This window comes from Stegostoma tigrinum, chromosome 50, assembly GCF_030684315.1.
Source record: "Stegostoma tigrinum isolate sSteTig4 chromosome 50, sSteTig4.hap1, whole genome shotgun sequence".
Classification (NCBI taxonomy): Eukaryota; Metazoa; Chordata; class Chondrichthyes; order Orectolobiformes; family Stegostomatidae; genus Stegostoma; species Stegostoma tigrinum.
In genome coordinates this window covers 1,080,753-1,093,252 of record NC_081403.1, presented here as the reverse complement: position 1 = coordinate 1,093,252, position 12,500 = coordinate 1,080,753, and the positions used below count along the sequence as shown (strand labels likewise).

The window sequence follows — 12,500 nt, the reverse complement described above, 5'->3', positions numbered from 1 at the left end:
GGAGAGGTGGCGCCGGGCTGTGAGGATGGAGAAGATGGGCCGGGCGTTGTGGGTGGAGGAGGAGGGGGCCGCGAGGGTGGCGGGGGGGGTGGTGGGGCTGAGACCGGGGTTAGGAGGGAGGGAGTGAGTGAGGGACGGAGGGAGGGAGGGAGGGAGTGAGCGAGGGAGGGAGTGAGCAAGGGAGGGAGGGAGGGAGTGAGCGAGGGACGGACGGAGGGAGGGAGTGAGCGAGGGACGGAGGGAGTGAGCGAGGGATGGAGGGAGCGAGGGACGGAGGGAGTGAGCGAGGGACGGAGTGAGCATGGGACGGAGGGAGTGAGCGAGGGAGGGAGTGAGCGAGGGAGGGAGGGAGTGAGCGAGGGAGGGACGGAGGGAGTGAGTGAGCGAGGGACGGAGGGAGTGAGCGAGGGACGGAGGGAGCAAGGGATGGAGGGAGTGAGCGAGGGAGGGACGGAGGGAGGCAGTGAACGAGGGACGGAGGGAGTGAGCGAGGGACGGAGGGAGCGAGGGACGGAGGGAGTGAGCGAGGGAGGGAGTGAGCGAGGGAGGGAGGGAGGCAGTGAACGAGGGAGGGACGGACGAAGGGAGTGAGCGAGGGATGGAGGGAGGGAGGGAGACCCCCCCCCCGACCCCGTACACCCCACTCACAGTCAGGGGTGAAACAATAACGATTTCTCTCCGTCTCACACTCCCTTTCTCCGCCCTCTCCTCCCCCCCTCCCCACCGCAACCCTCTCCCCCTTTCTGTCCTCCCTCCCTCTGCGCCCCCATCCCTCTCTCTCTCTCTCTCTCTCTCGCTCAAATTCCCCCCTTCTCTCCCTCCACCTCTCTGTTGCACCGTCCCCCCCCCCAACGCCCCTCTCCCTCTGGCCGTCCCTCCCCCTTTTCTCCCCCTCCACCTCGCGCCCGTCTCCCTCCCCTTTTCTCCCTCTCCACCTCTCGCCCGTCTCCCTCCCCTTTTCTCCCTCTCCACCTCTCGCCCGTCTCCCTCCCCTTTTCTCCCCCTCCACCTCTCGCCCGTCTCCCTCCCCTTTTCTCCCCCTCCACCTCTCGCCCGTCTCCCTCCCCTTTTCTCCCTCTCCACCTCTCGCCCGTCTCCCTCCCCTTTTCTCCCCCTCCACCTCTCACCCGTCTCCCTCCCCCGTTTCTCCCTCTCCACCTCTCGCCCGTCTCCCTCCCCCTTTTCTCCCCCTCCACCTCTCGCCCGTCTCCCTCCCCATTTCTCCCTCTCCACCTCTCGCCCGTCTCCCTCCCCCTTTTCTCCCCCTCCACCTCTCGCCCGTCTCCCTCCCCCGTTTCTCCCTCTCCACCTCTCGCCCGTCTCCCTCCCCCTTTTCTCCCCCTCCACCTCTCACCCGTCTCCCTCCCCCGTTTCTCCCTCTCCACCTCTCGCCCGTCTCCCTCCCCCTTTTCTCCCTCTCCACCTCTCGCCCGTCTCCCTCCCCTTTTCTCCCTCTCCACCTCTCGCCCGTCTCCCTCCCCCGTTTCTCCCTCTCCACCTCTCGCCCATCTCCCTCCCCCTTTTCTCCCCCTCCACCTCTCGCCCGTCTCCCTCCCCCTTTTCTCCCCCTCCACCTCTCGCCCGTCTCCCTCCCCTTTTCTCCCCCTCCACCTCTCGCCCGTCTCCCTCCCCCGTTTCTCCCTCTCCACCTCTCGCCCGTCTCCCTCCCCTTTTCTCCCTCTCCACCTCTCGCCCGTCTCCCTCCCCCGTTTCTCCCTCTCCACCTCTCGCCCGTCTCCCTCCCCTTTTCTCCCCTCCACCTCTCGCCCGTCTCCCTCCCCTTTTCTCCCCCTCCACCTCTCGCCCGTCTCCCTCCCCTTTTCTCCCCCTCCACCTCTCGCCCGTCTCCCTCCCCGTTTCTCCCTCTCCACCTCTCGCCCGTCTCCCTCCCCCGATTCTCCCCCTCCACGTCTCCCTCTCCTCCTTCAATGTCTCTCCCCCTCTTATCTCCTGACCTGCTTCCCATCTCCGCCCTGCGGGACCCGAACCCCGACGCCGCACGCTACCCCCCCACCCCTCCCCCGCCCCGACCGCCCAGGGAGGTACTGGTTGGCGCCGCCTCCCTCCTCGAACTGCGCGTCTCGGTGTCCAACCGGGGCGAGGATTCGTACCGGGCCTCCGTCACCTTCCACCAGCCCCTGGGCCTGCATTTCCGAAAACTCCACAACCTCCAGGTACCCGCGGGACTGACCCTGGGGGTGGGGGGCAGCTTGGAGACACGGTGGAGCGGGGGGATGATGGGGGTGCGTGGCGAGAGGTTACACTCAGCTGTCGGTGGTGGCGGGAGGGGGTCGCGTTTATTAAAGGTTGGGGCTTCGACATCTTCCATTGACGGCGGGGGGGGGGTTTTGCTTTGCCCCCACACACCCCCCCCCGCCCAGCAAAGCTGTCGCTCTTCTCGACGGAGCTGCCCTCCCACCATATAAAGCGGGGAGCTTTACCCCCCACCGCCAACTCCTGCCCTTTACGATGGTGGGCCAGGCTTTGACAGGGGGAGTCAGGACGGGAGTTACATGCTGCAGGGTTCTCCCCGTAGCCACGGGCTCGATATGGGGCTGGGGGTTCCCAGGTCAGTGGGGATCCTCAGGATGTCGATAGTGGGTTGGGGGGGTGGTGGGGTGGGGGTTTCAGTGATAGTAATTCCATTGAATGCGAAGGTTGGAAGGTGGGGGGGTGCATGGTTAGGTTGTCTCTGGCACTTGTGTGGTGCTCATCACATGCCAGTCCAATCCTGGGTCGTACCTGGGATAACAGGAGCTGGGCGAACACGGTGTGCCGAGCAGCATCAGACGAGCAGGGTGGGCTTCCTCCAGAGGGCCCAGGCCCGAACCGTCAGCTTTCCTGTCCCTCTGCTGCAGCTCGGCCCATCTCCGCACCGTGGTGCCCCGGGTCGCCCAGATCCTCCTGCGTTCGGACTCGGGGGTTTGGGGAGGCGCCGACCGCCTCTGTTCCCTGAGGCGACGGAGGGTGCGCTGGGCCGTGGGCAATCGAATCAGGCCGTCCGTGAGTCCTGAAGGGATAAACCCTCTCATTTTGCAGTCAACGCGTGTGGAATGCGCGTCCAACAGCAGCTCTGTCGATAACCTCACGGGGGAATTCACCTGCAACGTGAGCCATCCCATCTTGCAGAGCCATGCATTGGTGAGTGTGTTGGGGCCCAATATCTCTCGCGCGGCGCTCTTAAAGGGGGTTTTTGGGGCTTTGAAGGTGAAGCTAGAACCATCACCCCTCCAGCCCATGAGACTAGAGAGTCTGCGGTACGGGACACCTCCCCCACCCATCTCAGGATGAGGGCTTCAGCTATTTGGACTGAGATGAGGTGTTGGGGAGGCTCGGCGGGTGGTGGGGGGGTTGGTTTCGTAACTTAGAGTGAGGGGACCCTTGGAAATGGCCCGCGTAGAACTCGGCCTCAGGGATCGGTGGGGGCGACGCTGAGAGGGCTGAGGGGCACAGGGTCATAATGCAGGGGGATCTGGGACACGGGCAGGGCTTTCGGGGCGACACAGTGGGAAGAGTAACGGGCACAAGGCAAAGGTGCGGGAGACTGGGAGATGGATAGATATTTTGGGGGGGGAGACACTGAGGGACACGGGGAGAGTGCGGGAGACTGGGAGATGGATAGATATTTGTGGGGGAGACACTGAGGGACACGGGGAGAGTGTGGGAGACTGGGAGATGGATAGATATTTGGGGGGGAGACACTGAGGGACACGGGGAGAGTGCGGGAGACTGGGAGATGGATAGATATTTTGGGGGGGGAGACACTGAGGGACACGGGGAGAGTGCGGGAGACTGGGAGATGGATAGATATTTGGGGGGGAGACACTGAGGGACACGGGGAGAGTGCGGGAGACTGGGAGATGGATAGATATTTGGGGCGGAGACACTGAGGGACATGGGGAGAGTGCAGGAGACTGGGAGATGGATAGATATTTGGGGGGGAGACACTGAGGGACACGGGGAGAGTGCGGGAGACTGGGAGACGGATAGATATTTGAGGGGGGAGACACTGAGGGACACAGGGAGAGTGCGGGAGACTGGGAGATGGATAGATATTTGAGGGGGAGACACTGAGGGACACGGGGAGAGTGCGGGAGACTGGGAGATGGATAGATATTTGGGGCGGAGACACTGAGGGACACGGGGAGAGTGCGGGAGACTGGGAGATGGATAGATATTTGGGGGGGAGACACTGAGGGACACGGGGAGAGTGCGGGAGACTGGGAGATGGATAGATATTTGAGGGGGGAGACACTGAGGGACACAGGGAGAGTGCGGGAGACTGGGAGATGGATAGATATTTGAGGGGGAGACACTGAGGGACACGGGGAGAGTGCGGGAAACTGGGAGATGGACAGATATTTGGGGCGGAGACACTGAGGGACACGGGGAGAGTGCGGGAGAATGGGAGATGGATAGATATTTCGGGGGGAGACACTGAGGGACACGGGGAGAGTGCGGGAGACTGGGAGATGGATAGATATTTGTGGGGGAGACACTGAGGGACACGGGGAGAGTGCGGGAGACTGGGAGATGGATAGATATTTGGGGCGGAGACACTGAGGGACATGGGGAGAGTGCAGGAGACTGGGAGATGGATAGATATTTGGGGGGGAGACACTGAGGGACACGGGGAGAGTGCGGGAGACTGGGAGATGGATAGATATTTGGGGGGGAGACACTGAGAGACACGGGGAGAGTGCGGGAGACTGGGAGATGGATAGATATTTGGGGGAAGAGACACTGAGAGACACGGGGAGAGTGCGGGAGACTGGGAGATGGATAGATATTTGCAGGGGAGACACTGAGGGACACGGGGAGAGTGCGAGAGACTGGGAGATGGATAGATATTTGGGGGGGGGAGACACTGAGGGACACGGGGAGAGTGCGGGAGACTGGGAGATGGATAGATATTTGGGGGGGAGACACTGAGGGACACGGGGAGAGTGCGGGAGACTGGGAGATGGATAGATATTTGGGGGGGAGACACTGAGGGACACGGGGAGAGTGCGGGAGACTGGGAGATGGATAGATATTTGGGGGGGGAGACACTGAGGGACACGGGGAGAGAGCGGGAGACTGGGAGATGGATAGATATTTGGGGGAGTGACGCTGAGGGACACGGGGAGAGTGCGGGAGACTGGGAGATGGATAGATATTTGGGGGGGGGAGACACTGAGGGACACGGGGAGAGTGCGGGAGACTGGGAGATGGATAGATATTTGGGGGAGTGACACTGAGGGACACGGGGAGAGTGCGGGAGACTGGGAGATGGATAGATATTTGGGGGGGGAGACACTGAGGGACACGGGGAGAGTGCGGGAGACTGGGAGATGGATAGATATTTGGGGGAGAGACACTGAGGGACACGGGGAGAGTGCGGGAGAGTGGGAGATGGATAGATATTTGCGGGGGGAGACACTGAGGGGATCGGTGGAGGTGGGGAGATTGGCAGAGATGCGGGGGATTGGGGCTTCATGGGATCCTCCTGTACCAACTATACAACATCCAACGTTTCATTTTCACCGACTTTTGTTCCAGGCCGTGTTTATACTGACCTTTGAGGTGGGTGATGTGAATGTCTCGGAAGAGGGGCTAAGGATCAGAGCTGAAGCCAAGAGGTGAAACGACATAGAGACATCACGAGGGTACAGGGAATCGTGCTGCCCCTGTCCTTGGGAGTGTTTAACGGGGGGGACAGTGTAGAGGGAGCTTTACTCTGTGTCTAACCCCATGCTGTCCCTGTCCCTGGGAGTGTTTGATATTGTGGGACAGTGTAGAGGGAGCTTTACTCTGTATCTAACCCGGTGCTGTCCCTGGGAGTGTTTGATATTGTGGGACAGTGTAGAGGGAGCTTTACTCTGTATCTAACCCCGTGCTGTCCCTGTCCCTGGGAGTGTTTGATATTGTGGGACAGTGGAGAGGGAGCGTTACTCTGTATCTAACCCCGTGCTGTCCCTGTCCCTGGGAGTGTTTGATATTGTGGGACAGTGTAGAGGGAGCTTTACCCTGTATCTAACCCCGTGCTGTCCCTGTCCCTGGGAGTGTTTGATGTTGGGGTACAGTATAGAGGGAGCTTTACTCTGTGTCTAACCGTGTGCTCTCACCCTGTGCCCAGCGAAAATCCCACAGGAATTTCCGAGGACAGTGTCCATGAGCAGACCATCCCTGTGAAGTACGCTGTCAAACTCTTCGTGTCACGGTGAGTCTTCCCCATCCTTTCTCCCCTTGTGGTTGGGATCGAGGGACACGGGGAGAGTGCGGGAGACTGGGAGATGGATGGATATTTGGGGGGAGACACTGAGGGACATGGGGAGAGTGCGGGAGACTGGGAGATGGATAGATATTTGGGGGAGACACTGAGGGACACGGGGAGAGTGCGGGAGACTGGGAGATGGATAGATATTTGGGGGGAGACACTGAGGGACACGGGGAGAGTGCGGGAGACTGGGAGATGGATAGATATTTGGGGGGAGACACTGAGAGACACGGGGAGAGTGCGGGAGACTGGGAGATGGATAGATATTTGGGGGGAGACACTGAGGGACACGGGGAGAGTGTGGGAGACGGGGAGATAGATAGATATTTGGGAGGGAGACACTGAGGGACACGGGGAGAGTGCGGGAGACTGGGAGATGGATAGATATTTGGGGTGGGAGACACTGAGGGTCACGGGGAGAGTGTGGGAGACGGGGAGATAGATAGATATTTGGTGGGGAGACACTGAGGGACACGGGGAGAGTGTGGGAGACGGGGAGATAGATAGATATTTGGGAGGGAGACACTGAGGGACACGGGGAGAGTGCGGGAGACTGGGAGATGGATAGATATTTGGGAGGGAGACACTGAGGGACACGGGGAGAGTGCGGGAGACTGGGAGATGGATAGATATTTGGGGGGAGACACTGAGGGACACGGGGAGAGTGCAGGAGACTGGGAGATGGATAGATATTTGGGGGGAGACACTGAGGGACACGGGGAGAGTGCGGGAGACTGGGAGATGGATAGATATTTGGGGGGAGACACTGAGGGACACGGGGAGAGTGCGGGAGACTGGGAGATGGATAGATATTTGTGGGGAGACACTGAGGGACACGGGGAGAGTGCGGGAGACTGGGAGATGGATAGATATTTGGGGGGAGACACTGAGGGACACGGGGAGAGTGTGGGAGACTGGGAGATGGATAGATTTTGGGGGGAGACACTGAGAGACACGGGGAGAGTGCGGGAGACTGGGAGATGGATAGATATTTGGGGGGAGACACTGAGGGACACGGGGAGAGTGTGGGAGACGGGGAGATAGATAGATATTTGGGATGGAGACACTGAGGGACACGGGGAGAGTGCGGGAGACTGGGAGATGGATAGATATTTGGGGTGGGAGACACTGAGGGACACGGGGAGAGTGTGGGAGACGGGGAGATAGATAGATATTTGGGAGGGAGACACTGAGGGACACGGGGAGAGTGCGGGAGACTGGGAGATGGATAGATATTTGGGGGGAGACACTGAGGGACACGGGGAGAGTGCGGGAGACTGGGAGATGGGTAGATATTTGGGGGGAGACACTGAGGGACACGGGGAGAGTGCAGGAGAATGGGAGATGGATAGATATTTGGGGGGAGACACTGAGGGACACGGGGAGAGTGCGGGAGACTGGGAGATGGATAGATATTTGGGGGGAGACACTGAGGGACACGGGGAGAGTGCGGGAGACTGGGAGATGGATAGATATTTGGGTGGGAGACACTGAGGGACACGGGGAGAGTGCGGGAGACTGGGAGATGGATAGATATTTGTGGGGGAGACACTGAGGGACACGGAGAGAGTGCGGGAGACTGGGAGATGGATAGATATTTGGTGGGGGAGACACTGAGGGACACGGGGAGAGTGCGGGAGACTGGGAGATGGATAGATATTTGGTGGGGAGACACTCAGGGACACGGGGAGAGTGCGGGAGACTGGGAGATGGATAGATATTTGGTGGGGGAGACACTGAGGGACACGGGGAGAGTGCGGGAGTCTGGGAGATGGATAGATATTTGTGGGGGAGACACTGAGGGACACGGGGAGAGTGTGGGAGACTGGGAGATGGATAGATATTTGGGGGGAGACACTCAGGGACACGGGGAGAGTGCGGGAGACTGGGAGATGGATAGATATTTGGTGGAGAGACACTGAGGGACACGAGGAGAGTGCGGGAGACTGGGAGATGGATAGATATTTGGGGGGAGACACTGAGGGACACTGGGAGAGTACGGGAGACTGGGAGATGGATAGATATTTGGGGGGAGACACTCAGGGACATGGGGAGAGTGCAGGAGACTGGGAGATGGATAGATATTTGGGGGAGAGACACTGAGGGACACGGGGAGAGTGCGGGAGACTGGGAGATGGGTAGATATTTGGGGGGAGACACTCAGGGACATGGGGAGAGTGCGGCAGACTGGGAGACAGATAGGTTATTGTCGGGGTGACACTCCCGACGCCCAGAATGCTGTCAGTGGGGGCAGCGTCCGGCGACGGCCGCAGCATTGAATGCCAGCCGGGCGACTCTCAGACTCTCCGTTCGTTCCTGGCCCTGGGATCTGCCCGGCCTTAATCTGAGTCGCCCGCTTGGCCAGGGCGTGCCCGGATCTCGCTGCCCTGGAACGCAGAGTGCCCCCGGAGTGCGCCTTGCGTTGACGCCTCGGATTCTCTCTCCCTCCGCCTCCCGTCTCTTCATTCTGCTTTTCCTCAGGGTGTCTTCCACTCGCTACGTCACATTCACAGAGAGGAGCAGCGAGGAGAGGAGGATCAAACACGTCTACAAGGTATGAACTCCTGCTTCCTCGATGTTTCCCTTCCCCTCTCCCAGGGAGGAACGGGGTCAGCTCCGACTGCTCAGTTTGGAGTCAACGGCCGAAGATCTGGGGTTCAACGGGCGTGAAATTTACACCAAGCGTTGGTCTTGGAATGACATGGGATGGCATTTTGGTGGGTTGGGTGGCGGGGGTCGGGGTGAGGGGCGCGCAGGTGGATTCAAGGGTCTTGGGCAGCACAGAAGCAGGCCGTGCCGCCCAGCGGCCCGGACTTCACCGAGCCCGCCACCACCCCCATCCCCACCTCTCCAGTCCCCCTCGACCCTTCCCGCCCAACGTCCCAATCCTGGCTCCTTTCCAACGCCGCACCGGCCTCCACCCACGTCCTCAGGTGGCACTCGCGCGCCACCCTCGGGGTGAGCACATTACCCTCCCTTTCCTGCCACCTCGAACCTGTACCCTTCTGGCTTCGGGGAACCCCCTACCCTATAGCCCCTCCTGATTTTATTCACCTCTATCAGGTGCCAACCATGCCCCCCGCCCCGCACCCACACCCACCTCAGCCTCTGACGGCCCAGAGAAAATGGGCAATTCGCCCTCTCCCCTCATCCGAGGTCCTGCTCTGAGCCCGTTGGGTTTCAGGGCCCCCTTCCTGTCGCAGGGAGTGGGGAATTTCTCATCGTATTCCCCAAGCGGCCTTCGCCATCGCATCAGCAACACGGCCCTCCCAACTCCCTGCCTACCTGCGACTCCACCCTCGAGGAACCATGTACCCCCTACACCCCCCGCCAACCACCACCCCCCGCCCCCCAGGGCCATTAACAGTTCGCACATCAGCCCTGCCCTGATGCACCTTTCCAAAATGCAGCCCCCTCCCACTTAGCCCCCTCCAGTTCCACCAGAGCGCCCAGCCCCTTGGGCCCATCTTGGTCGGCGGCCATCTCCTTCGCCGGCCTCCCCATCTCCACTCTCCAGGGCCGCCCATGTGCTCGCGTCCAAATTGTGGATGGCCTGCCCGCTCCGCCCACCCGCAATTGGCGAACCTCCAGCTGGGCCCTGGCGAAGGCGAAATGGGTGAGGCTGATGTGAGAACCCTCCAGGTGTCGAAGAGTTGGCAGTGGGTTGTGGAGGGGGCAGAAAATGAAGGGTTTTCGGCTGGTGCAGGGGGTGAGGGAGGGCGCGTGGGTTGGCGGCGGGTTTGCGGGGTCGGGATTAGTGGGGGGAGACCAGGCGAGCGTCCTGACCCACCCCTGTGCCGCAGGTGGAGAACATCGGGGGCAGGGCCGTGCCCATCAATGTGACGGTCAAAGCCTCTGAGGAAGTAGCGGGCCTCGTGAGGTGGATGCCGGAGCTCACCATGACATTTCAAGAGGTATGTGACTCCCGTCCACAAGAGTGGGATAGATATTTTGGGGGAGACACTGAGGGACACGGGGAGAGTGCGGGAGACTGGGAGATGGATAGATATTTTGGGGGGAGACACTGAGGGACAGGGGGAGAGTGCGGGAGACTGGGAGATGGATAGATATTTCGGGGGGAGACACTGAGGGACACGGGGAGAGTGCGGGAGACTGGGAGATGGATAGATATTTGTGGGGAGACACTGAGGGACACGGGGAGAGTGTGGGAGACTGGGAGATGGATAGATATTTCGGGGGGCGACACTGAGGGACACGGGGAGAGTGCGGGAGACTGGGAGATGGATAGATATTTGGGGGGAGACACTGAGGGACACGGGGAGAGTGTGGGAGACTGGGAGATGGATAGATATTTGGGGGGGGAGACACTGAGGGACACGGGGAGAGTGCGGGAGACTGGGAGATGGATAGATATTTGGGGGGGGGGAGACACTGAGGGACACGGGGAGAGTGCGGGAGACTGGGAGATGGATAGATATTTGGGGGGGGAGACACTGAGGGACACGGGGAGAGTGCGGGAGACTGGGAGATGGATAGATATTTGGGAGGGAGACACTGAGGGACACGGGGAGAGTGCGGGAGACTGGGAGATGGATAGATATTTGTTGGGGAGACACTGAGGGACACGGGGAGAGTGCGGGAGACTGGGAGATGGATAGATATTTGGAGGAGAGACACTGAGGGACACGGGGAGAGTGCGGGAGACTGGGAGATGGATAGATATTTGGGGGGGAGACACTGAGGGACACGGGGAGAGTGCGGGAGACTGGGAGATGGATAGATATTTGGGGGGGAGACACTGAGGGACACGGGGAGAGTGCGGGAGACTGGGAGATGGATAGATATTTGGGGGGGGGGGACACTGAGGGACACGGGGAGAGTGCGGGAGACTGGGAGATGGATAGATATTTGGAGGAGAGACACTGAGGGACATGGGGAGAGTGCGGGAGACTGGAGATGGATAGATATTTGGGGGGAGACACTGAGGGACACGGGGAGAGTGCGGGAGACTGGGAGATGGATAGATATTTGGGGGGAGACACTGAGGGGCACGGGGAGAGTGCGGGAGACTGGGAGATGGATAGATATTTGGGGGGAGACACTGAGGGACACGGGGAGAGTGCGGGAGACTGGGAGATGGATAGATATTTGGGGGGGGGAGACACTGAGGGACACGGGGAGAGTGCGGGTGGGGGGTGGCCGCGGGGGTAATTGTTAGCCACTTGGGCCTGGGCGGGCGCTGTCGGAGCTGGCCTCGCCCAGGGGCAAGCGGGTAGCTTTGTCGACGGCGGGACGGGGTGGGGGGGTGTGGTGCTGGGGTCGGGGTGGGGGGGTGGGTTATGGGACTCCCAGCCTCGGACCTGGTCCCAGAGCCACAGGATCGATTTGGGGCTGGGGTCCCGGGTCGGTTTCTGCTCAACGGGGACCCCCGGGTGTTGATCGTCGGGGGGGGGGGGGGATTCAGTGATGGGGGACGCCATTGAACATCCCTTGGTTTTGGGGGGGGATGGTTAGATGGTCTCTCCTTGGGATGGCAGGAATGAGCGCGGTATGGGCGGGGGGCTAGGAGAGGGCCGAATGGCCTCCCGTTGGCTGAGCAGAGGTCAGGGCCAGGCTTCGTGATGATGTGCCTTTCTCATCCTTAACAGAGCAGTGCCCCCCGGTGTCGGGACATCGAGGGGAGGGAGCCGAGCGCGGGGCGAGAGGAGGTGAGCGCGCTGCCCGCCCAGAGTGCTCTGCCCGTGGCCTCGGCCGGAACCTCCTCCCCGACTTCCGAGCATCCCTCCCCCTCAACACTCCCTCTGCTTTCGACATGGCTACCCCCCCCCCCCCCCCGACCCCCGGCCACGCCCCGGAATTCCGCGGATTCACTCCCCTCGGAGAGAAGACGCCCCGGCGTCGCAACGCCTCCGCTTGCCGCCTCGTCAACCGGGCGGGCTCTCGCTCCGCCAACACCCAGCCCGGGCATCAGCTGAGCCGGAGTCCCTCCGCGCCTGGCTCTCTCTCCGCTTGGATTACGGGGCCCAGGCCCCAAAAACACTGGCGCGACGCCAGCTGCGAACGGCGCCGTTTTGCGGAATCACCGCCTGCGCTCGGGCTCCGTTTTCGGTGGAATGATGGCTGCCCTAGCCCGTTCCACGGCGGGCACTCGGGCCTCTGTGGCCCACGGGCCGGGATTCCCGCGAGCTCCTGTGCCATGCGGCTTTCCCGGGGTTGCCCACGCTGCCCCCCTGTCCAGAGGAACATGGTGGACGCTGCTTCCGCCTTCCCTGCGTGGCCG

General features: G+C 61.3%; 1 protein-coding gene across 3 annotated transcripts in view; it reads left to right on the top strand.

Moving 5' to 3' along the window:
* LOC125450427 (integrin alpha-M-like) overlaps positions 1 to 12,500 on the top strand; it is a 72,221-nt gene that overhangs the window by 5,620 nt on the left and 54,101 nt on the right. For 2 of the 3 annotated variants that reach the window (XM_059643274.1, XM_059643273.1), the window contains exons 5-11: positions 2,039 to 2,174; positions 3,040 to 3,141; positions 5,542 to 5,621; positions 6,119 to 6,202; positions 8,741 to 8,813; positions 10,063 to 10,173; positions 11,869 to 11,928. In XM_059643274.1, the coding sequence (XP_059499257.1) occupies positions 2,039 to 2,174; positions 3,040 to 3,141; positions 5,542 to 5,621; positions 6,119 to 6,202; positions 8,741 to 8,813; positions 10,063 to 10,173; positions 11,869 to 11,928 (646 nt within the window). The remainder of the gene's footprint in view (positions 1 to 2,038; positions 2,175 to 3,039; positions 3,142 to 5,541; positions 5,622 to 6,118; positions 6,203 to 8,740; positions 8,814 to 10,062; positions 10,174 to 11,868; positions 11,929 to 12,500) is intronic. The other variant, XM_059643275.1, reaches the window with a different exon arrangement.